At 57.5% G+C, this 24,519-nt stretch overlaps 3 protein-coding genes across 12 annotated transcripts in view; 2 read left to right on the top strand and 1 right to left on the bottom strand.

The window, feature by feature from the left end:
* The window catches only part of LOC111938873 (tetraspanin-15-like), a 38,008-nt gene extending 36,316 nt beyond the window's left edge, over positions 1 to 1,692 (bottom strand). The window contains exon 1 of the mRNA XM_086865469.1: positions 1,403 to 1,692. The gene's annotated coding sequence lies outside the window, so the exon portion shown is untranslated. The remainder of the gene's footprint in view (positions 1 to 1,402) is intronic.
* Positions 1,689 to 16,384, top strand: NCAPH (non-SMC condensin I complex subunit H). Of its 7 annotated transcripts, none has more exons than XM_086865440.1 (17): positions 1,689 to 2,049; positions 2,567 to 2,657; positions 3,776 to 3,868; positions 4,899 to 5,037; positions 5,998 to 6,116; positions 6,655 to 6,844; positions 7,681 to 7,772; positions 8,168 to 8,364; positions 8,954 to 9,099; positions 9,908 to 10,011; positions 10,744 to 10,866; positions 12,177 to 12,284; positions 12,855 to 13,019; positions 13,750 to 13,842; positions 14,298 to 14,380; positions 15,539 to 15,614; positions 15,748 to 16,384. In XM_086865440.1, exons 1-17 carry the CDS (start codon positions 1,853 to 1,855, stop codon positions 15,805 to 15,807), a joined length of 2,076 nt encoding a protein of 691 aa, XP_086721566.1. In that variant the 5' UTR covers positions 1,689 to 1,852; the 3' UTR covers positions 15,808 to 16,384. The 7 variants fall into 7 exon arrangements, 4 of the variants coding, with proteins under 4 accessions (XP_086721566.1, XP_023796589.2, XP_086721565.1 ...); XM_023940821.2 differs by having other exon boundaries at positions 9,905 to 10,011; XR_015279755.1 differs by having other exon boundaries at positions 1,820 to 2,049; positions 10,744 to 12,284.
* Positions 16,385 to 18,023: 1,639 nt separating this feature from the next.
* ARID5A (AT-rich interaction domain 5A) lies at positions 18,024 to 23,336 on the top strand. Of its 4 annotated transcripts, none has more exons than XM_086865454.1 (7): positions 18,024 to 18,061; positions 18,388 to 18,476; positions 20,444 to 20,645; positions 20,778 to 20,830; positions 20,993 to 21,090; positions 21,174 to 21,309; positions 22,226 to 23,336. In XM_086865454.1, the coding sequence occupies exons 2-7, from the start codon at positions 18,423 to 18,425 to the stop codon at positions 23,186 to 23,188; spliced, it is 1,506 nt and encodes a 501-aa protein (XP_086721580.1). In that variant the 5' UTR covers positions 18,024 to 18,061; positions 18,388 to 18,422; the 3' UTR covers positions 23,189 to 23,336. The 4 variants fall into 4 exon arrangements, with proteins under 4 accessions (XP_086721580.1, XP_086721578.1, XP_086721579.1 ...); XM_086865453.1 differs by lacking the exon at positions 18,024 to 18,061 and adding an exon at positions 18,068 to 18,105; XM_086865452.1 differs by having other exon boundaries at positions 18,043 to 18,061; positions 20,778 to 21,090.
* The last annotated feature ends 1,183 nt before the right edge of the window (positions 23,337 to 24,519 follow it).

The raw sequence follows: 24,519 nt of genomic DNA, 5'->3' as shown, positions 1-24,519 counted from the left end.
GAGGGTCAGATCCTCTCTGCTCATCGGGAATGAGGGGCAGGAGAAGGGATTGGGGTCATTCCCTGGGAATGAGGGGCAGGAAAAGGGATTGGGACCATTCCCTGGGAATGAGGGGCAGGAAAAGGGATTGGGACCATTCCCAGGGAATGGGGGGCAGGAAAAGGGATTGGGACCATTCCCAGGAGCAGGAGAAGGGATTGGGACCATTCCCAGGAGCAGGAGAAGGGATTGGGGCCATTCCCAGGAGCAGGAGAAGGGATTGGGACCATTCCCAGGAGCAGGAGAAGGGATTGAGGCCATCCCCAGGAGCAGGAGAAGGGATTGGGACCATTCCCAGGAGCAGGAGAAGGGATTGGGACCATTCCCAGGAGCAGGACTTGACTTGAGCTCAGCTCCGGAGGGATGGATGGAGCCAAGATAAAACTGGGATTTTGGGGTTAACCACCTCTAAATCCACACATTCCTTAGGAAAAACGGGATTGTCCTCAGCTGGTTGATGGACGGTTGTGTTTGGAAGGGATTCCATGGAAACCCGTCACTCCCATCCTGGGATTGGCCCTTCCCAGGAATCTGGAATATCCTGGATAAGGACACCATTCCCTAAATCCGGATTTTCCCCCTGTGGCTCCATCCCGAGCTGGAGCTCGGGTTTGATGATCCTAAAGGCCTTTTCCATCCTCAACAATTCCACGGTTCTGCTCCGTGCAGGGAGGGGAAAAGCTGGGAATCATCGATCCACAGCTTTTCCTCCTGCTCCATCCAGCGGCTCAGCCGGGAAAAACCGCCGGGAAAAATAGCAGCATCCCTAAATCCAAGGAATTCACCTGGGAATGCTGGAAAAGCTCCTGCTGCGGGTGGGATTCAAGTCCCTCTTCCCAAACCTTGGAGTGCAGTGGAATTCCCAAGTTTTGGGGGCGGATCTGGCGCTTCCAGGCCATCCCAAGTATTTTTCCTAAAGCTCCCAGAGCCCAAGGGATGCTCCAGAAGGAAAAGCCTTGGGATTTGTTTCCCTCTTGGGGGAGTTTTGCCTCAAGCACAGAGCTCGGGGCTCTCCCGGGAATGTCCCCTCAGGCCGGGATCTGGAGCCGTGAGGATCACAGGGAATGTGGGAATTACAGTCGGAGAATCCCGGGGAATGTGGGAATTACACCCTGAGGATCACAGGGAATGTGGGAATTACACCCTGAGGATCACAGGGAATGTGGGAATCACACCCGGAGGGTCCCGGGGAATGAGGGAATCACACCCGGAGGGTCCCGGGGAATGCGGGAATCACACCCGGAGGGTCCCGGGGAATGAGGGAATCACACCCGGAGGGTCCCGGGGAAGGCCCGGAGGTTGCGCTCAATGTCAAGGTGGGGATCGGGGCCAGCTTGGACTCGGTGATCCCAAAGATTCCAACCTCAGTGATCCGGGATTCCGGGATTCCGGGATTCGGGGCGCTGCCCCGGCGGCTCCTCCTCCTTCAGGGGGGCCCCGGGGCAGCACCGGAGGCCGCGGCCGCCGCTCCGGGCCCGGGGAGAATGGGGAGAACGGGGGAATGGGAAGAACAGAGAGAATGGAAGGAACAGGGGGAAAGGAGGGAACGGGAAGAACGGAAGGAAGGGAAGGAATAGAAGGAATAACGGGACCGGAGCAATAGCGGCGCCGCCCCCTCACGGCTCCCCTCAGCGCTTCCCCTCAGCCGTTAATGAGCGCGCGCCGCCGTTCAAACCCGCCTCGGGGGGGCGGATCCCCGCGCGCTGATTGGCCGCCGGGCCGGCATCCCGCGCGCTGATTGGTCTGGAGGCGCGGAGGGGGCGTGGCCTCGCTCAAGGCGGGCTCCTCCCCAGAGCGGCGCGGAGCCGCAGCCATGGCCGCCCGCACTCCCCGCGCCGCCACCGCCGCCGCCGCCGCCTTCCTGTCCCCGAGCCCGCGGCCCCTCGGCGGTACCGGCACCCCCCTGCTCGCCGAGTGCCCCGGCAACGATGATGAGCGCGAGAGGCGCCAGCGCCGCCGCTCCAGGGCAGTGGATTCGTCGCTGCAGGGTCTCGGTTCCCCCTCGCTTAGGTAGGGCCGGTGCGCGGGACGAGGATGAGGGGGGAGCCCCGGTACCGACCCAGCCGGGACTGGGCTGAGGGGGGAGCCCCGGTACCGACCCAGCCGAGACTGGGCTGAGGGGAACACCGGCAATGGAGCCCCGGTACCGGGATGAAGGGAGAGCCCCGGTACCGACCCAGCCGGGCCCGGGCTGAGGGGGACACCGGGCTGAGGGGGACACCAGGAATGGAGCCCCGGTACCGGGCTGAGGGGAGAGCCCGGGAATGGAGCCCCGGTACCGGGCTGAGGGGAGAGCCCGGGAATGGAGCCCCGGTACCGGGCTGAGGGGAGAGCCCGGGAATGAAGCCCAGGTACCGGGCTGAGGGGAGAGCCCGGGAATGGAGCCCCGGTACCGGGCTGAGGGGAACACCGGGAATGAAGCCCCGGTACCGGGCTGAGGGGGGATCCCCGGTACTGACCCAGCCGGTACCGGGATGATGGGAACACCGGGAATGAAGCCCCGGTACCGACCCCTCCTGTCCCCCAGGCCCGAGGGCTGGCAGCCGCCGCTGCCTCAGTGGAGCAACGCGCAGATCTCGGAGCACTACAGCACCTGCATCAAACTCTCCGCCGAGAACGTGAGTCCTGAGCGGGGTAAAATCCCCCTGAGCTGGGGGGTAAAATCCCGCTGAGCTGGGGGTAAAATACCCCTGAGCTGGGGGGTAAAATCCCCCTGAACTGGGGGTAAAATCCCCCTGAGCTGGGGGGTAAAATCCCCCTGAACTGGGGGTAAAATCCCCCTGAGCTTGGGGTAAAATCCCCCTGAGCTTGGGGTAAAATCCCCCTGAGCTGGGGGGTAAAATCCCCCTGAGCTGGGGGTAAAATCCCCCTGAGCTGGGGGGTAAAATCCCCCTGAGCTGGGGGTAAAATCCCCCTGAGCTGGGGGTAAAATCCCCCTGAGCTGGGGGTAAAATCCCCCTGAGCTGGGGGGTAAAATCCCCCTGAGCTGGGGGTAAAATCCCCCTGAGCTGGGGGGTAAAATCCCCCTGAGCTGGGGGGTAAAATCCCCCTGAGCTGGGGGGTAAAATCCCCCTGAGCTTGGGGTAAAATCCCCCTGAGCTTGGGTTAAAATCCCCCTGAGCTTGGGTTAAAATCCCCATGAGCTTGGGGTAAAATCCCCCTGAGCTTGGGGTAAAATCCCCCTGAGCTTGGGGTAAAATCCCCCTGAGCTTGGGGTAAAATCCCCCTGAGCTGGGGGGTAAAATCCCCCTGAGCTGGGGGTAAAATCCCCCTGAGCTGGGGGGTAAAATCCCCCTGAGCTGGGGGTAAAATCCCCCTGAGCTGGGGGGTAAAATCCCCCTGAGCTGGGGGGTAAAATCCCCCTGAGCTGGGGGGTAAAATCCCCCTGAGCTGGGGGTAAAATCCCCCTGAGCTTGGGTTAAAATCCCCCTGAGCTTGGGTTAAAATCCCCCTGAGCTTGGGGTAAAATCCCCCTGAGCTGGGGGTAAAATCCCCCTGAGCTTGGGGTAAAATCCCCCTGAGCTTGGGGTAAAATCCCCCTGAGACAATTCCCTGCTGGATTCCAGAGAATTCCCTGTTAAATTCCAGACAATTCCCTGCTGGATTCCAGAGAATTCCCTGTTAAATTCCAGACATTTCTCTTCCCACCTCTCCCAATTCCCATCCCGGGCTGTTCCCCTGTGTCCCCCAGGGTGTTCCTGGCCAGGGAAAAGCTCCCAGCTTTGTTTTGTTGCAGAAAATCACCACCAAAAATGCCTTTGGGCTTCACCTCATCGATTACATGACCGACATCCTCAAGCAGAAGAACTCGGAGCTCACCAACTTCCAGGTCAGAGGGGTCCCCGCTTTGTTCCCAGCTCTAATTAACCCCGGGATTAATTAATGTGAGACCTCCCATGGTGCCGAGTCCTTCGAGGATCCTCTGGCAAATCCAAGCAGGATTTGGGAGATGACAGCGAGGATGGGAAAGGAAGGAAAGAGGTTCTGGGCTGGTTCTGATCCAGGGATTTGCCAGGGAAAAGCATCCCGGGAATTGTCGGGAGGGAGAGGCGCGTTCCTGGCTGGGTGAGCAGGGACTGGAGTTTGGGATGTGGCTCCCAGGAGCTCCTGAGGGAAGGCTGGGAGAGCTCTGGGTGTTCTTGGATTTCCTGGGCTTGGAAAAGGTGTTTGGAATTTCACACCCTTCACCTCTTCCTGCTTTGGGATGATCCCAAGGGGGGGATCCTGAGGAAGGAGAGGAGACTTTTCTTTTTCTTTCCCTTTCCCTTTTCTTCCTTTTCCTTTTCCTTTCCTTTTTCCCTTTCCCTTGCCCTTTCCTTTTCCCCTTTCCTTTTCCCCTTTTTCCCTTTCCTTTTCCCCTTTCCTTTTCCCCTTTTTCCCTTTCCTTTTTCCCTTTCCTTTTTCCCTTTCCTTTTTCCTTCCCTTTCCCCTTCCCCTTTTCCCCTTCCCCTTTTCCCCTTCCCCTTTTCCCCTTCCCCTTTTCCCCTTCCCCTTTTCCTTTCCTTTTTTCCTTTTTCCTTTCTCCCTTTTCCTTTTTCCTTTTTCCTTTTTCCTTTTTCCTTTTTCCTTTTTCCTTTTTCCTTTTTCCTTTTTCCTTCCCTTTTCCCTTCCCTTTTCCCTTCCCTTCCCTCTTCTCCCCCTTGCCAAACCCAACAATTCCTAAAGAATTTCCAACTACCATCCCCAAAAAAAAAAACCCCCCAAAAAATTCAAACTACAGTGAAAAAACCCCCCTTTGTGAGGAACCCACACCTTTCCCAGTGCTCCCCACGATTTTCCTCGGGAATCAGAACACTCAGGACCTCATTTCCCGTGGAGATTTCCCTTTTCCAGCTGCCAATTCCCTGTTCCCGCCGCAGGTGGCAGCCGGGACTTTGGACGCCAGCGCCAAAATCTACGCCGTGCGCGTGGATTCCGTCCACGCCGACACCTTCAGGGTCCTGGGCCACCTTGGCAAGGAGCCCGCCCCTGCCAGGGAGCCACACAGCCCCGGGGAAGGTGAGAATTCCCTCTTTTCCTCTCCAGAATCCCGGGAATTTCCCAGCTTTCCCCACCCCGGCACTGGGAGGAGGCTCGGCGCTGTTTCGGGTTTTGGGGTGAATTCTCCGAGGGTTGGGAGATTCTCCAGGTTGGTTCTTGTGGAATGCTGGAGGAGTTTGGGATGGGACAGGGGAAATTTGGGAGGGGACAGGAGAGTTTGGGATGGGACTGGAGAGTTTGGGTTGGGACAGGGGAAATTTGGGATGGAACAGGGGAAATTTGGGATGGAACAGGAGAGTTTGGGATCAAACAGGGGAAGTTTGGGATCAAACAGGATCAATTTGGGATCAAACAGGGGAAGTTTGGGATCAAACAGGATCAATTTGGGATCAAACAGGAGCAGTTTGGGATGGAACAGGAGAGTTTGGGATGGGACAGGAGAGTTTGGGATGGGACAGGAGAGTTTGGGATCAAACAGGAGCGGTTTGGGATCAAACAGGAGCGGTTTGGGATGGAACAGGATCGGTTTGGGATGGGAAGAAGAGTTTGGGATCAAACAGGAGAGTTTGGGATCAAACAGGGGAAGTTTGGGATCAAACAGGAGCAGTTTGGGATCAAACAGGAGCAGTTTGGGATCAAACAGGAGAGTTTGGGATGGAACAGGAGAGTTTGGGATGGAACAGGAGAGTTTGGGATGGAACAGGAGAGTTTGGGATCAAACAGGGGAAGTTTGGGATCAAACAGGAGCAGTTTGGGATCAAACAGGGGAAGTTTGGGATCAAACAATGGCATTTTGGGATCGAACAGGATCAATTTTTGCCAGACAGGATCACTAAATCCCCACAGAGCGCTGCTCACCCCAGCCAATCCCAACCCCAGAATTCCCATTCCTGCTTCAATCCATCCTCCCCATTCCCGTTCTCCTCCCTCCCCTGGACTTTTCCAGCCGGATTCCCATGGAATTTCTCCTTTTTCCAGGATCCAGCCCAAACCCTCAAGCCCCCACCAAGCCCCAACCCAAGAAGAAACAAAACTTCAAAACCATCGAGCAGAACCTGAGCAACATCAACGCCCCCGACTCCGGCCGGCGCTCCGAGGTGCTCCCTCCTCATCCTCCCATTCCTGCATTCCCACCCCCATTCCCGCATTCCCACCCCCATTCCCTGATTCCCAACCCCATTCCCAAATTCCCAACCCCATTCTCGAATTCCCAACCCCATTCCCTGATTCCCAACCCCATTCCCACCCCCATTCCCTGATTCCCACCCCATTCCCAAATTCCCACCCCCATTCTCTGATTCCCACCCCCATTCCCGAATTCCCAACCCCATTCCTTGATTCCCACCTCCATTCCCTGATTCCCAGCACTATTCCCGAATTCCCACCCCCATTCCCTGATTCCCACCCCCATTCCCTGATTCCCAGCCCCATTCCCTGATTCCCAGCCCCATTCCCTGATTCCCAACCCCATTCCCTGATTCCCACCCCATTCCCAAATTCCCACCCCCATTCCCGAATTCCCACCCCATTCCCTGATTCCCATCCCCATTCCCGAATTCCCAACCCCATTCCCTGATTCCCACCCCCATTCCCTGATTCCCACCCCATTCCCTGATTCCCATTCCCACATTCCAGGTGGATCCCATGTTCCAGAGAGCCGCTGCTTCCTTTGACGAGTGCAGCACGGCCGGGATTTTCCTGCCGGGGCTGCGCTCCCGGACGTTCCGGAGCCGCCTCCTTTTCCCGTCGGAGCTGATCCCGCTGCCCTCCTCGGATATCCCGGAGACTCCCAGCTCCCGGCCCCTCGTCGTGCCCGCGCTCAGAGGTCAATTCCAGCCTTTTCCCAGCCTTTTCCCAGCCTTTTCCCAGCTTTTCCCAGCCTTTTCCCAGCCTTTTCCCGGCCTTTTCCCGCCTTTTCCCAGCTTTTCCCAGCCTTTTCCCAGCCTTTTCCCAGCCTTTTCCCAGCCTTTTCCTGGCTTTTTCCTGCTTTTTCCCAGCCTTTTCCCAGCTTTTCCCAGCCTTTTCCCAGCCTTTTCCTGGCTTTTTCCTGCTTTTTCCCAGCCTTTTCCCAGCCTTTTCCCAGCTTTTCCCAGCCTTTCCCGGCCTTTTCCCAGCTTTTCCCAGACTTTTCCCAGCTTTTCCCAGCCTTTTCCCAGCTTTTCCCAGCTTTTCCCAGCCTTTTCCCGGCCTTTTCCCGGCCTTTTCCCAGCCTTTTCCCAGCTTTTCCCGGCCTTTTCCCGGCCTTTTCCCGGCCTTTTCCCAGCCTTTTCCCAGCTTTTCCCGGCCTTTTCCCGGCCTTTTCCCAACTTTTCCCAGCTTTTCCCAGCCTTTTCCCAGCCTTTTCCCAGCTTTTCCCAGCTTTTCCTGCCTTTTCCTGGCCTTTTCCCAGATTTTCCCAGCCTTTTCCCGTGTGTTTGTTGGCTGCTCGGAGCCCTGCTGGAAAACTGGGAATTTTGGAGGTTGGGAATTCCTGATCCCGGTGGGAATTCCAGAGCCAGGTGGGAATTCCAGAGCCAGGTGGGAATTCCTGATCCCGGTGGGAATTCCTGATCCTGGTGGGAATTCCTGAGCCAGGTGGGAATTCCTGAGCCAGGTGGGAATTCCTGATCCCGGTGGGAATTCCCGATCCCAGTGGGAATTCCCGTCTCCCTCCTCCCGCAGCCCTGCTGGCCCCGTGCCTGGAAAAACGCCGGATCTGCTCCTCCCTGGCCGGATTCCAGTTCAGCACCTGGGACCAGGAGTCCCACAACGAGGTGGGTGGGAATTCCCGGTGATCCCGCTGGGAATTCCCGGTGATCCCGGTGGGAATTCCCGGTGATCCCGGTGGGAATTCCCGGTGATCCCGGTGGGAATTCCCGGTGATCCTGGTGGGAATTCCCGGTGATCCCGCTGGGAATTCCCGGTGATCCTGGTGGGAATTCCCGGTGATCCCGCTGGGAATTCCTGATCCCGCTGGGAATTCCCGGTGATCCCGCTGGGAATTCCCGGTGATCCCGTTGGGAATTCCCGGTGATCCCGTTGGGAATTCCCGGAGATCCCGTTGGGAATTCCCGGTGATCCCGCTGGGAATTCCCGCCGATCCCGTTGGGAATTCCCGCCGATCCCATTGGGAATTCCCGGTGATCCCGGTGGAATGGCTGTGTTGCAGTCGGTGTCGGCGCTCCTGGAGAAGTTCCGCAGGAGCGAGCAGGTGTTCGATCCCAACCTGGATCCCGACAGCGAGGACGGCGAGGGCTGGGGCGGCCCCTCCCCCCCGGAATTCCAGCCGGATTCTCCGGCCGGAGACGGCAGCCAGGATTCCCGGGATAACGGCAATTCCCTGGGGACACTCGGCCACGGCAAGAGGTGGGAACGGGGATCCGGGCCAGGATTGGGGCTGGGGGAAATTCCAGCGGGAATTCCTGATCCCAGGAGGAATTCCCGATCCCAGGGAGGAATTCCCGATCCCAGGGAGGAATTCCCAGTGCCAGGGAGGAATTCCCGATCCCAGGGAGGAATTTCCGATCCCAGGAGGAATTCCCAGTGCCAGGGAGGAATTCCCAGTCCCAGGAGGAATGCTGAATCCTGGGAATGCTGAGCAGGAATCCCGGGAATGCTGAGCAGGGATCCCAAATCCTGGGAATCACAATGGGATCCCAAATCCTGGGAATGCTGGGCAGGAATCCCGGGAATGTTGGGCAGGAATCCTGGGAATGCCGATCAGGGATCCCGGGAATGCTGATCCCAAATCCTGGGAATGCCGATCAGGGATCCCGGGAATGCCGATCCCGAATCCCGGGAATGCTGACGGGGGGGTCCCGGATCCCGGGAATGCCGATCAGGGATCCCGGGAATGCCGATCCCGGATCCCGGGAATGCTGACGGGGGGTCCCGGATCCCGGGAATGCCGATCAGGGATCCCGGGAATGCTGACGGGGGTCCCGGATCCCGGCAGGAGCGCGGGGGCTCCCTCCGGAGCGGGGCCGCTGGAGCTCTCCGTGTCCCTGGCGCTGCATCCCGGGGAATATTCCTACTTCAGCCCCCGCACGCTCTCCATGTGGGCCGGGCCCCAGCACTGGAGATTCCGGCCCCGACGCCACCGTGAGCGCCCGCGGGGATCCCGGGAATCCCGGGAATCCGGGAGGGAAATCAGGGTTCTGGGAGGGAAATCAGGGTTCTGGGAGGGAATTCGGGATTCCGGGAGGGAATTCGGGATTCTGAGAGGGAAGGGAGGGAATTCGGGATCCTGGGAGGGAATTCGGGATCCTGGGAGGGAATTTGGGATCCTGGGAGGGAATTCGGGATCCTGGGAGGGAATTTGGGATCCTGGGAGGGAATTTGGGATCCTGGGAGGGAATTTGGGATCCTGGGAGGGAATTCGGGATTCTGGGAGGGAATTTGGGATCCTGGGAGGGAATTTGGGATCCTGGGAGGGAATTTGGGATTCCGGGAGGGAATTGGGGATTCTGGGAGGGAATTTGGGATTCCAGGATTTTGGGAGGGAATTCAGGGTTCTGGGCTGGAAGGGCTCCAGTCCTGGGGTGACATTTGGGATGTTTTGGTTGGGAGTGAACAGGGCCGGGCCCCAGGCAGGGACAGCTCCTTCCCATCCCAAATCCCAAATCCCATCCCAGATCCCAAATCCAATCCCAGATCTCAAATCCCATCCCAAATCCCATCCCGGATCCCAAATCCCATCCCAGATCCCATCCCATCAATCCTATCCCAAATCCAATCCCATGGATCCAGTCCCAATCCCATGGATCCCATCACAAATCCCACCTCAATCCCATCCCAATCCCATCCCAAATCCCATCCCAAATCCCATGGATCCCATGGATCCCACCCCATGGATCCCATGGATCCCACCCCATGGATCCCACCCCATCTCCCTCCCCTCCCTCAGCAGCCTCAGACTCAGAGAAGGATTCCCGGCGGAGAATTCCCAGGAAACTTTTCCAGTTGGATTTCCAGGAGGACGTCGACTTCCAGCCGCATTTCCAGAAGCCCAAGGTACCCTCAGAGCTCCTTTCCCGCGGGGAATTCCCGGGATCCGGGCAGATCCCGCTGTCCTGCCGGAGCTGGGATCAACCTCAGCCCTTCCCAGACTGTCCCCGATTCCCGCGGGAAGCTGCTGCAGATTCCCGTTCCCAGGGATCCATTACCAGGGATCCATCCCGTGGATCCATCCCATGGATCCCATCCCATGGATCCCATCTCATGGATCCATCCCAAATCCCATCCCATGGATCCCTCCCCTGGATCCATCCCCTGGATCCATCCCAAATCCCATCCCATGGATCCATCCCATGGATCCATTCTGTGGATCTATTCCCATGGATCCATCTCATGGATCCATCCCATGGATCCAATCCCATGGATCCATCCCATGGATCCATCCCAAATCCCATCCCATGGATCCAATCCCATGGATCCATCCCATGGATCCATTCTGTGGATCTATTCCCATGGATCCATCTCATGGATCCCATCCCATGGATCCCTCCCCTGGATCCCTCCCCTGGATCCCTCCCCTGGATCCCTCCCCTGGATCTCTCCCCTGGATCCCTCCCCTTGATCCCTCCCCTGGATCCCTCCCCTGGATCCCATCCCCTGGATCCATCCCAAATCCCATCCCCTGGATCCCTCCCCTGGATCCCATCCCTGGATCCCTCTCCTGGATCCCTCCCCTGGATCCCTCCCCTGGATCCCTCCCCTGGATCCCTCCCCTGGATCCCGTTGCAGGTCTCGGTGACTCTGGGCAGATCCGTCGGGAGCAGCCGGAGCCTCCGGAGCACCACGCTCCCCGCGGATTTCAACTACGAACCCCGGAGCCTGGCCCAGCTCTTCCTGAAACCCCGCGTCACCGTGAGAGCCTGCCCGGGAATCGCATCCCAGCGGGAATCACAGCGGGAATCACAGCGGGAATCACATCCCAGCGGGAATCACAGCGGGAATCACATCCCAGCGGGAATCACATCCCAGCGGGAATCACATCCCAGCGGGAATCACAGCGGGAATCTGGGAATCACAGCGGGAATCACAGCGGGAATCTGGGAATCACAGCGGGAATCACATCCCAACAGGAATCACAGCGGGAATCACAGCGGGAATCACATCCCAGCGGGAATCACAGCGGGAATCGCATCCCAGCGGGAATCACAGCGGGAATCTGGGAATCACAGCGGGAATCACATCCCAACGGGAATCACAGCGGGAATCACATCCCAGCGGGAATCACAGCGGGAATCACATCCCAGCGGGAATCACATCCCAACGGGAATCGCATCCCAGCGGGAATCACAGCGGGAATCACATCCCAGCGGGAATCACATCCCAACGGGAATCAGCGGGAATCACATCCCAGCGGGAATCACATCCCAGCGGGAATCCCAGCGGGAATCACATCCCAGCGGGAATCACATCCCAGCGGGAATCACATCCCAGCGGGAATCACAGCGGGAATCACATCCCAACGGGAATCACATCCCAGCGGGAATCACAGCGGGAATCTGGGAATCACAGCGGGAATCTGGGAATCACAGCAGGAATCGCATCCCAGCGGGAATCACACCGGAATCACAGCAGGAATCACAATGGGAATCACGGCGGGAATCACATCCCAACGGGAATCACAGCAGGAATCACAGTGGGAATCACAGCAGGAATCACAGCGGGAATCTGGGAATCACAATGGGAATCACACCGGGAATCATCTCAGGGAATCATCCCAGGGAATCATTCCAGGGAGTCATTCCAAGGGATCCCCCCATGGATCCAGCCCATGGATCCCCCCATGGATCCCATAGAACCCTTCCCATGGATCTATCCCATGGATCCCATAGAACCATTGCCATGGATCCCATGGAACCCTTCCCATGGATCCACCCCATGGATCCATCCCAGGAACCCTTCCCATGGATCCCATGGAACCATTCCCATGGCTCCCCCCATGGATCCCATGGAACCATTCCCATGGATCCACCCCATGGAACCATTCCCATGGATCCCATGGAACCATTCCCATGGATCCACCCCATGGATCCCATAGAGCCATTCCCATGGATCCCATGGATCCACCCCATGGATCATCCCGGGATATCCCGGAAAGGCGGGATCGGGGCTGCAGGGACACGGCCCAGCCTCTCCAGAAAATCCTCTGGAATTTTTTCCCGCAGCTCTGCCGGAGCTCGGATCCAGCGGGAGCCCTGGAGAGCGAGGCCGGCATCGAGGATTACGACTACGACAATCCCAACGACACCTCCAACTTCTGTCCCGGCCTGCAGGTGATTCCCAAATCCCGGAATTCCAGGGAATTCCTGCCAGGAAAATCCTCGGGAATTCCAGAGCCTGGGAATTCCCTGCTGGGAAAATCCAGATCCTTGGGAATTCCATGGGAATAAAGCCCCAATTCCATGGATCAGCCCAAATTCCTTGGGAATAAACCCCAATTCCATGGGAATAAACCCCAATTCCATGGGAATAAACCCAAATTCCATGGAAAAGCCCCAATTCCATGGGAATAAACCCAAATTCCATGGAAAAGCCCCAATTCCATGGGAATAAACCCCAATTCCATGGGAATAAACCCCAATTCCATGGGAATAAACCCCAATTCCATGGATCAGCCCCAATTCCATGGAAAAGCCCCAATTCCATGGGAATAAACCCCAATTCCATGGGAATAAACCCAAATTCCATGGGAATAAACCCAAATTCCATGGAAAAGCCCCAATTCCATGGGAATAAACCCCAATTCCATGGATCAGCCCCAATTCCATGGATTGTCCGGGCAGGAATTCCCGCTCTCCGGAGCGGCTCCGGGTGACTCCGGTGTCCCCCTGCCCCTCCTGCAGGTCCCGGACAGCGACGACGATCCCGATCCCGATCCCGCGGAATTCCCGGGCCAGGCCGGGCTCTTCCAGCTCCCGGCTCATCCCGAGGCTCCGGAGAATTCCGGGATCGGCGGCGGGAACATCCCGGGCTGTGGGGAGCTGGAGCTGATCGCTGAGCCCCAGAAGGTGACTGGGAGAGACTGGGAGAGACTGGGAGGGACTGGGAGGGATTGGGAATGACTGGGAGAGACTGGGAATGACTGGGAGAGACTGGGAATGACTGGGAATGACTGGGAATGACTGGGAGGGACTGGGAGAGACTGGGAATGACTGGGAGAGACTGGGAATTACTGGGAATGACTGGGAATGACTGGGAATTACTGGGAGCTGCTGGGCTGGGAATTCCTCCCTGGGCTGGGCTGGAGCAAAAACCTCTCAGCACCTCCAGGGTTAAAAATCCCGGGACAGCCCCGGATTCCCAAGATTCCTGGGAGCGTCATTCCCACAGGAACAAATCCCAGATTAATCCCTGGCATTCCCAAGGAACAATTCCCAGATTAATTCCTTGGATTCCCGGAGGAACAATTCCCAAATTAATCCCTGGCATTCCCAAGGAACAATTCCCAAATTGATTCCCAAGATTCCCAGGATCGTCATTCCCAGAGGAACAATTCCCAAATTAATTCCCGGGATTCCCAAGGAACAATTCCCAGATTAATTCCTTGGATTCCCAGGGGAACAATTCCCAGATCAATCCCTGCGATTCCCGGAATTCCCAGGATCATCATTCCCAGAGAATCAACTCCGGGGCTCTGGCCGCCCTCTCCGTTATTCCCACGGAAAATCGGGAATGACGCGAGCGGATCCCAGCGCCGATCCCGGATAATCCCGGATAATCCCAGATTCCCTCCCCCAGATCCATAAAATCCCGATCCAATACGCCAAGGCCGCCAAGAGGATGGACATGAGGAGGCTGAAGAGGAACATGTGGGAGCTGCTGACGGAGCAGGTGGGAGTGACGGGAATTCCGGACGGGAGTGACGGGAATTCCGGACGGGAATGACGGGAATGACGGGAATTCCGGACGGGAGTGATGGGAATTCCGGATGGGAATGATGGGAATTCCGGACGGGAGTGACGGGAATTCCGGATGGGAATGATGGGAATTCCAGACGGGAGTGACGGGAATTCCGGACGGGAGTGACAGGAATTCCAGATGGGAATGACGGGAATTCCGGACGGGAATTCCAGACGGGAATTCTGCAGCCATTCCCTCCCAGTTCTGTGGGATCAACCCCAATTCCATGGATGAGCCCCAGTTCCATGGATCAGCCGCCGTTCCCGGCTGGCTGAGCGTTCCCGGGGTTTTCCCGGGAATGTCGGCGCTCGGCAGCTCCCGGATTTTCCTGGATTTTCCCGGTTTTTCCCGGTTGTTCCCGGATTTTCCCGGTTGTTCCCGAGCAGGAGGAAGGGGCCGGGGAAGGGCCGGACACGGCGCTGACCGAAGAGAAAGTTCTGAGTGAGCTGACCCGGGATCTGCTGCACAGGTGGGAACAACACCGGGAATAACACCGGGAATAACACCGGGAATAACACCGGGAATAACACCGGGAATAACACCGGGAACAATGGGAATAACGGGAATAACAACCGGAATAACACCGGGAACAACACCGGGAATAACAACCGGAATAACAACCGGAATAACAACCGGAATAACAACCGGAATAACGGGAATAACATCGGGAATAACAACCAGAATAATGGGAATAACACTGGGAACAATGGGAATAACACTGGGAATAACAACCAGAATAACACCGGGAATAACACCGGGAATAACAACCGGAATAACAACCGGAATAATGGGAATAACGATGGGAATAACAACCGGAATAACAACCAGAATAACGGGAATAACACCGGGAACAATGGGAATAACACCAGGAATAACAACCGGAATAACAACCGGAATAACACCGGGAATAACGGGAATAACAGCCGGAATAACAATGGAATAACAACCGGAACAATGGGAATAACACCGGGAACAATGGGAATAACACCGGGAACAATGGGAATAACAACCGGAATAACGGGAATAACACCGGGAATAACAACCGGAATAACACTGGGAATAATGGGAATAACAATGGGAATAGTGGGAATAACACCGGGAATAGCAATGGGAATAACAACGGGAATAACAGCGGGAATCGTGGGAATAACAATGGGAACAACAACGGGAATAACAACGGGAACGACAATGGGAATAACAATGGGAATGACAATGGGAATAACAATGGGAATAACAATGGGAGTAACAATGGGAATGACAATGGGAGTAACAATGGGCGTAACAATGGGAGTAACAATGGGGGTAACAATGGGAATAACAATGGGAATAACAACGGGAAAATCCCTCGGGATGATGGGATGGGAATGGGAATGAATGGGAATAAATGGGAATGGGAATGGGATGGGGATTCCTGGGCTCCCGTCCCAAGGATCCCATGGATCCCACAGATCCCATCCCATGGATCCCATCCCATGGATCCCATGGATCCCATCCCATGGATCCCATGGATCCCACAGATCCCATCCCAAGGATCCCATCCCACGGATCCCATGGATCCCACAGATCCCATCCCAAGGATCCCATCCCAGGGATCCCAGGGATCCCAGCCCTTCCCGTTTTTCCGCAGGCTCCCTCCCGCCATGGCCACCAACCTGTCGGTGCCCTTGGCCTTCGTGTGCCTCCTGCACCTGGCCAACGAGAAGGTGAGAGGCCATTCCCGGCATTCCCGGGATTCCCGGAATTCCCGGGGTTCCAGCTCCTCCCAAATCCCGGGATTTATCCCTGAGAATTCCAAAGGGAGCGGATCCAGAGCCGGCTTCTCCTTCCCTTTCCCAGGGCCTGAGGCTGGAGAGCACCGAGGAGCTCTCGGACATTCGGGTGTGCCCGGGTCCCTGAGCCGGGAATTCCGGGAATTCCGGGAATTCCGGGAATTCCAGGATCCGAAATCCGGGAATGCGGCGGTGTCCCGGATCCCGATCCGGCCGGGATTGGGAATTCCTGCGCCTCACTGAGCCTGCTCCGTCCCGGGAACTCCGGGTTATCCCAAATTTCCCATTTATCCCAAATTTCCCTTTTTATCCCAAATTCCCTTTTTATCCCAAATTTCCTGTTTATCCCAAATTTCCTTTTTATCCCAAATTTCCTGTTTATCCCAAATTCCCTTTTTATCCCGAAATTCCCTTTTTATCCCAAATTTCCCATTTATCCCAAATTTCCTTTTTATCCCAAATTTCCTTTTTATCCCAAATTTCCTGTTTATCCCAAATTTCCTTTTTATCCCAAAATTCCTTTTTATCCCAAATTTTCCTTTTTATCCCAAATTTCCCGTTTATCCCGAAATTCCCTCCCTGCCTCCCCCCCACTCCGTAATTCCCAGTTTTTGGCCCGGCTCTCGCTCCTTTCCCCCTTTTCCTTCCGTTCCCCGGAATTTTTCCCGTTTTTTAATTATTTAATAAATCCTGGAGCCTTCGGAGGAGGGTCTGGAATGAGCTGGAGTGTGGGAAAGGGGCAGAAAATCGGGATAAATCCCAAAAAAACCCCGGGAATTCGGCCAGGAAGGGGCTCCAGGGGGGAATTCCGGGAGCGGCTCCCGGATCGTTCCCGGAATTTCGGGGCTCGGATCCGGATCCCGGGTTTGGGGTGCTCGGGTGACGCGGACCTGGAATTTCCTCCTGGAATTTCCACCTGTAGCTGTGTGTGTGACACCTGTACCTGTGTGTGTGTGACACCTGTGTGTGTGACACCTGGACCTGTGTGTGTGTGACACCTGTGTGTGACACCTGGACCTGTGTGTGACACCTGTGTGTGTGTGTGTGACACCTGTGTGTGTGTGTGTGTGTGACACCTGGACCTGTGTGTGACACCTGTGTGTGTGTGTGTGACACCTGTGTGTGTGTGTGTGACACCTGTGTGTGTGTGTGTGACACCTGTGTGACACCTGTGTGTGACACCTGTGTGTGTGTGTGTGTGTGACACCTGTGTGTGTGTGTGACACCTGTGTGTGTGTGTGTGTGTGACACCTGTGTGTGTGTGTGTGTGACACCTGTGTGTGTGTGTGTGACACCTGTGTGACACCTGTGTGTGACACCTGTGTGTGTGTGTGTGTGTGACACCTGTGTGTGTGTGTGACACCTGTGTGTGTGTGTGTGTGTGACACCTGTGTGTGTGTGTGTGTGTGACACCTGTGTGTGTGTGTGTGTGTGACACCTGTGTGTGTGTGTGTGTGACACCTGTGTGTGTGTGTGTGTGTGACACCTGTGTGTGTGTGTGTGACACCTGTGTGACACCTGTGTGTGACACCTGTGTGTGTGTGTGACACCTGTGTGTGTGTGTGTGACACCTGGACCTGTGTGTGACACCTGTGTGTGTGTGTGTGTGTGTGACACCTGTGTGTGTGTGTGTGTGACACCTGTGTGTGTGTGTGTGACACCTGGACCTGTGTGTGACACCTGGACCTGTGTGTGACACCTGTACCTGTGTGTGTGTGACACCTGTGTGTGACACCTGTGTGTGTGTGTGTGTGTGACACCTGGACCTGTGTGTGTGTGACACCTGTGTGTGTGTGTGTGACACCTGGACCTGTGTGTGACACCTGGACCTGTGTGTGTGTGACACCTGTGTGTGTGTGTGACACCTGTGCGTGACACCTGGACTTGTGTGTGTTACACCTGTGTGTGTGACACCTGTATCTGTGTGTGACACCTGGACCTGTGTGTGTGTGTGTGTGTGACACCTGGACCTGTGTGTGTGTGTGACACCTGTACCTGTGTGTGTGTGTGTGTGTGTGACACCTGTACCTGTGTGTGACACCTGGACCTGTCTGTGACACCTGTACCTGTATGTGACACCTGTGTGTGTGTGTGACACCTGTATCTGTGTGTGACACCTGTACCTGTGTGTGTGACACCTGTACCTGTGTGTGTGACACCTGTACCTGTGTGTGACACCTTTACCTCCCCCCCATCCCCGCGCGCTCCGCGCCCTCAGGACCACAACTCCCGGCATGCCCCTCTCGGGGGGGCGGGGCCAGGCGGCGCGTCCGTCCAATAGGAGAAGGGGCGTGTGCGCTCCAGCCAATGAGCGGCCAGAGGGGCGTGTCGGGCCCCGCCCCTCGGGCGCGCCCCGCGGTCACGTGGCGCGGGCGTGGCCGGTGAGCGCGAGCGGGACCGGGGGGGTTCCGGAGGGGCTCGGCCGGTACCGGGGGGGGCTCGGGGAGAACCGGGGGGGGTTCGGGGAGAACCGGGGGGGCTCGGGGAGAACCGGGGGGGGTTCGGGGAGAACCGGGGGACCCCTCTGCCCTCCCCGCTCCGCTTTTTCCCCAAAAACCCCGGGCTGAGCGGGAGATTCGGGGGGCACCGAGCCCTAAATGTGGGTGGGGGGCGCGGCCGCTCCCGGTACCGGGCGGACACCGAATCTCCCCGGAGCAGCCCCAGTTTGGGGTCTGAGCCTCTCCCCGATGTTTTATTTCCCTTCCAGGACCCCTCCCGATCCCCAGAGCAGCGATTCCCCCCATGGAGAAGGATCCAGAAGCGCAGCGAGACCCCCAAGGACCCCCCAGCACCGCCGTGAGTGAACCCCGGGGGGGCTTTGGGGAACCCCTGAACCCCAAAAAACCCGGGGGAGGAGCGGAGGAGGACGAGCAGGAAATGAGGAAATGAGGATGAGGCAGAAAAATGTGAAATTTGGGTAAAGGGGGGGGGGGGGAGCAAAAATTGCAATTTTTTTTTTTTTTTTTTAATCGTTTTAAAGGGGTTTTGTGGAGCTGGAGCTTTTCCCTCCCTCCGGATGATTTTTATTTCAAAAAAATTAAAAAAAAAGAAATTAAAAAAAAAAAGAAAGCTTTGAACTCTTCGAGCCGTTAAAATCCGGCGCGTCTTTCACAAGGCGTTAAATAAACAGGAAAAAAAAAATCACCAAAAAAAAAATCACCAAAAAAAAATTACCAAAAAAAAAATTACCAAAAAAAAATATAAAACTAAAAAAAAAAAACCCAAAAAAAGAAAGGAAAACCTAAAAAAAAAAACCCAAAAAAACCTGGAAAAAGGGACGGACTCGGGAACCGAGCGGTTTCTTTGCCCAAAAATAGCAACAAGTTTTATAAGTGCGGAAAATGCAGAACAAACAAAGCCGGGGACATTTTTAGCTCGAGGGAGGCGCGGGGGGGGCGGAATTTCGGAATTTCTGCGAGTTTGGGTTTCCTGGAAGGAGCTGGGAGGGTTCTGGGGAGGGAGAGGGGAGAGGGGAGAGGGAAATGGGGAGAGGGGAACAGGGAGAGGGAAATGGGGAAATGGGGAGAGGGGAGAGGGGAAACGGGGAGAGGGGAGAGGGGAGAGGGAAATGGGGAGAGGGGAAATGGGGAAATGGGGAGGGGGAAATGGGGAGAGGGGAAATGGGGAGAGGGAAATGGGGAGAGGGAAATGGGGAGAAGGGAGAGGGAAATGGGGAGAGGGAAATGGGGAGAGGGAAATGGGGAGAGGGGAATGAGGAGAGGGGAGAGGGAAATGGGGAGAGGGAAATGGGGAGAAGGGAAATGGGGAGAGGGGAATGAGGAGAGGGGAGAGGGAAATGGGGAGAAGGGCATGGGGAAATGGGGAGAGGGGAACAGGGAGAGGGGAAAGGGGAGAGGGAAATGGGGAAATGGGGAGAGGGAAATGGGGAGAGGGGAACAGGGAGAGGGGAAAGGGGAGAGGGGAGAGGGAAATGGGGAGAGGGAAATGGGGAGAGGGGAACAGGGAGAGGGGAAAGGGGAGAGGGAAATGATAAATGGGGAGAGGGAGATGGGGAGAGGGAAATGGGAAACAGGGAAAGGGGAGAGGGGAGAGGGGAACGGGAAGTGGGGAGAGGGAAATGGGGAAATGGGGAGAGGGAGATGGGGAGAGGGAAACGGGGAGAGGGGAGAGGGGAAATGGGGAAATGGGGAGAGGGAAATGGGGAGAAGGGCATGGGGAAATGGGGAGAGGGGAACAGGGAGAGGGGAAAGGGGAGAGGGAAATGGGAAATGGGGAGAGGGAAATGGGAAACAGGGAAAGGGGAGAGGGGAACGGGAAGTGGGGAGAGGGAAATGGGGAGAGGGGAACAAGGGGAGGGGAGAGGGGAGAGGGAAATAGGGAGAGGGAAATGGGGAGAGGGAAATGGGGAAATGGGGAGAGGGGGACAGGAAACGGGGAGCGGGAAATGGGGAAAGGGGTGAGGGGAACGGGAAAAGGGGAATGGGGAATGGGGTGCGGGAATCGGGCTCAGAGCTCCGGGGAACGGGAGAAGGGATGCGGAGTGCGGGGAACGGGCTCGGGGTGCGGGAAATGGGGTGCAGGGAATGGGGAACGGGCCCGGGGTGCGGGAAATGGGGTGCAGGGAATGGGGAAAGGGCTCAGAGCTGCGGGGAACGGGCCCGGGGTGCGGGAATGGGGGAATGGGGTGCAGGGAACGGGGAACGGGCCCGGGGTGCGGGGAACGGGCCCGGAGCGCCCCCGGGGTGCGGGGGTTGCGGATTTTGGGCCGCAGCTCCCCCAGAACTCAGCCCCGGGTCCCGCAGGACGCGGCGGGGGCCGGGGACGGCGCCGAGAGGGAGAAGGCGGTGGGAGAAGGTGGGGACAAGGACAAGGACAAGGACAGGGAGGAGGAGGAGGAGGACAAGGAGAAGGAGGAAGAGGAAGCTTTCCTCGTCAGCCTCTACAAGTTCATGAAGGAGCGGCGCACGCCCATCGAGAGGATCCCGCACCTCGGCTTCAAGCAGAGTATGTCACCCTGCCCGGGGACAGGGATGGGACAGGGATGGGACAGGGATGGGACAGGGACAGGGACAGGGACAGGGACAGGGGGTGGTGGCCGTGTCCCCCTGACCCTCAGTGTCCCCCCTCCGTCCCCAGTTAACCTCTGGAAGATCTACAAGGCCGTGGAGAAGCTGGGAGCCTACGAGCTGGTGAGTGCTGGCCCTGGGAGCCGGGCTGGCCCCTGGGCGTGCGGGGGTCCCCGGGGTGCTGGAGTGTCCCTGGGTGTCCCTGGGGTGTCCCTGGGTGTCCCTGGGGTGTCCCTGGGGTGTCCCCCCGGGGTCCCGGGCTCACCCCTCGCTCCCCCGCCGCAGGTGACGGGCCGCCGGCTCTGGAAGAACGTGTACGACGAGCTCGGGGGCAGCCCCGGCAGCACCAGCGCCGCCACCTGCACCCGGCGCCACTACGAGAGGTGGGACCGGGCCGGGGGGGCTGCCCCGCCGCCTGCCTCAGTTTCCCCCGACGCTCAGCGCGCTCTCCCCGCTCGCCCCGCAGGCTCGTCCTTCCCTACGTGCGGCACCTGAAGGGCGAGGAGGACAAACCGCTGCCCCCCAGCAAGCCCCGGCGGCAGTACAAGGTGTCCAAGGACGACAGGAGCAAGAGGAGCAGGAAGGAGAAGGGACGCGAGCAGGTGCGCGGCCCCTCCGGAGGGGCTGGGAGAGACCCCCGAGCCCCGAACCCGGCCGGGAATTGGGAGCGGGGGGTGGTGAGAGGGCAGCCAGGGCTGGGTGGGGAGCTGGGAGCCCACCCTGGGCTCATCCCGACCCCCCTGGGCTCATCCCGACCCCCCTGAACTCATCCTGATCCCCTGGGCTCATCCCGACCCCCGGAGCTCACAGCCCACCCTGAACTCATCCTGATCCCCTGGGCTCATCCTGATCCCCTGGGCTCATCCCGACCCCCCTGGGCTCATCCAGACCCCCTGAACTCATCCTGCTCCCCTGGGCTCATCCCGACCCCCTGAACTCATCCCGGCCCCCCGAGCTCATCCCGACCCCCTGAACTCTCATCCCGACCCCCTGAACTCTCATCCCGGCCCCCCGGGCTCATCCCGACCCCCCGAGCTCATCCCGGCCCCCCGAGCTCATCCCGACCCCCTGAACTCATCCCGACCCCCCGAGCTCATCCTGAACCCCTGAGCTCATCCCGACCCCCCGAGCTCATCCCGACCCCCCGAGCTCATCCCGACCCCCTGAACTCATCCCGACCCCCTGAACTCATCCTGCTCCCCTGGGCTCATCCCGACCCCCCCGAGCTCATCCCGGCCCCCCGAGCTCATCCTGAACCCCCGAGCTCATCCCGACCCCCCGAGCTCATCCCGACCCCCCGAGCTCATCCCGGCCCCCCGAGCTCATCCCGACCCCCTGAACTCATCCCGGCCCCCCGGGCTCATCCCGACCCCCCGGGCTCATCCCGACCCCCCGAGCTCATCCCGGCCCCCCGAGCTCATCCCGACCCCCTGAACTCATCCCGGCCCCCCGGGCTCATCCCGACCCCCCGGGCTCATCCCGGCCCCCCGGGCTCATCCCGGCCCCCTCCGCTCGCAGCTCGCTCCGGACAAGGCGCAGCCGGAGGCTGAGGAAGCGGCGGAGCCGGCCCGGGGGACAGACGGACGCTCCAGCCCCTCCAGCCCGGCCCCCAACCCCTCGGGGGGCTCTCCCAGCCCCTGCCGGACCCACAGCGAGACCTACAAGCGCCTCTTCTCCAGCTTCTACTCCAAAGGGAACCATCCCATCATGTCCCCGCTGGCCAAGAAGAAGCTGCTGGCGCAGGTGAGCAAGGCCGAGTCCTCGCTCTGCCACAAACGCCACAGCCCCGAGGGCCGGCGGGCCCCGAGCGCCACCGGCCCGGAGCCGCCCCCGGGCGGGCAGAGCCTCCCCGAGCCCCCGGAGCCTCCGGGAGCCCCGAGCGGGGGGAAGGCGGCGGCCCCGGCCCGCAGCGCATCCCCGGCCGGCGGGGACCCCCAGGGCACCCCGGTTTTCACCGGATACTTCCGCGCCTACCGCAGCGAGGGGCTGCGGCCCGGCTGCCCCCGGCTCTGGGGGGATTTCTCCAGCCTCGAGGATTTTTTGGAGCCTCCTTCCACCTTCCCGGCTCGGCCCGAGGAGCGGCCGCGAGAGGCGCGGGGCGGAGCGGGGCAGAGCCGGGCGCTGCGGGGCTGCTGGGCGCACCGCCAGGAGGAGGATGAAGATGAAGATGAGGATGAGGAAGACGAGGAAAGCTTCATCCCCTCCGCCGAGTCGCGCTCCGTGTCCCCCTTGGCCGAGGAGGGCGGGGAGCGGCGGATCCGCTCGCCCGGTGGCCACCGGGGGCTGCCCAAGCCCGGAGCCGCCGTGGCCGCTCCGGCTCTCCCGGGATCCGCTCCGCGCTTCCCCAGCGCCCTCGGGACCCCCCCGGGACCCCCAAAATCCCGGGGGGCTCCTCGGCTCATCCCGGCCTTCCCCAGCCCCGTGGTGGCTCCGTTCCCCGCTTCCTTCGGGAATTCCCTCCCGGCCTTTCCCAGGCGCTAGCTGCCACCACCGGGGGACACGAGGGACACGGAGGGGACACGGAGGGGACATGAGGGGACAGTCGGGGGACAATCGGGGACAGTCGGGGACAGTCGGGACCGGGCTGTTTTTATGTTTTTATTCCCAATTCAGAGCTCTTTGTACCCGGTTCTTTGTATTTCCTTATCTCTCCGCGCACAAACGGAAAAAAAATGGGATAAAAACGGGATGAAAACGGGTAAAAATGGGATAAAAACGGGATAAAAAAAGGGATAAAAACGGGATAAAAATGAGATAAAAAAAAGGATGAAAACGGGATGAAAAACGAGATAAAAAACGGGATTAAAAAATGGGATAAAAAAATGGGATAAAAACGGGATGAAAACCGATAAAAATGGGATAAAAAACGGGATGAAAACAGGATAAAAACGGATGAAAACGGGATGAAAAACGAGATAAAAAAAGGGATAAAAAAAGGGATAAAAAAAGGGATAAAAACGGGATAAAAATTGGGATAAAAACAGGATAAAAACGGGATAAAAACGGGATAAAAACAGGATTAAAAAATGGGATGAAAAACGGGATTTAAAAAACGGGATTAAAAAAATGGGATGAAAAAGGGATAAAAACGGGATAAAAACGGGATAAAAACGGGATAAAAACGGGATAAAGCGGGATAAAAAATGGGATAAAAAAGGGATAAAAATGGGATAAAAATGGGATAAAAAAGGGAAAAAAATGGGATAAAAACAGGATAAAAACGGGATAAAAACGGGATAAAAACGGGATAAAAATGGGATAAAAATGGGATAAAAACGTGATAAAAAATGGGATAAAAAAGGGATAAAAAAGGGATAAAAATGGGATAAAAACAGGATAAAAATGGGATAAAAACGGGATAAAAAAGGGATAAAAATGGCATAAAAATGGCATAAAAGCGGTGCTGGAAGTTTCTGTTCCTGCCCCCCGTGCGGGGTTTGGGTGTCCTGGAGGTTGGAAAAAGGGGAAAAAAAAGTTTGGGGTGTCCTCGATTTTTTTTTGGGGTCAGGGCGGGGGTTTGGGGGGGTCCCGACCCTAAAAAAAAGGGGGGGAAGGGATGGGAAGGGGTTTGGGAATGAAGGAATTTAGGAAGGAATTTAAGAAGGAATTCAGGAATTTAGGAAGGAATTTAGGATTTTAGGATTTTTTAGGAATTTAGGAAGGAATTTAGGATTTTAGGAAGGAATTTAGGAAGGAATTTTGAATTTTTTAGGAATTTAAGAAGGAATTTAAGAAGAAACTCAGGAATTTAGGAAGGAATTTAGGAAGGAATTTAGGAAGGAATTCAGGAATTTAGGATTTTTTAGGAATTT

The sequence above is a fragment of the Cyanistes caeruleus genome, chromosome 29 (genome assembly GCF_971803275.1).
Source record: "Cyanistes caeruleus chromosome 29, bCyaCae1.hap1.1, whole genome shotgun sequence".
Classification (NCBI taxonomy): domain Eukaryota; kingdom Metazoa; phylum Chordata; class Aves; order Passeriformes; family Paridae; genus Cyanistes; species Cyanistes caeruleus.
Note: the sequence above shows the minus strand (reverse complement) of the source record. Positions and strands in the feature narration are given on the sequence as shown.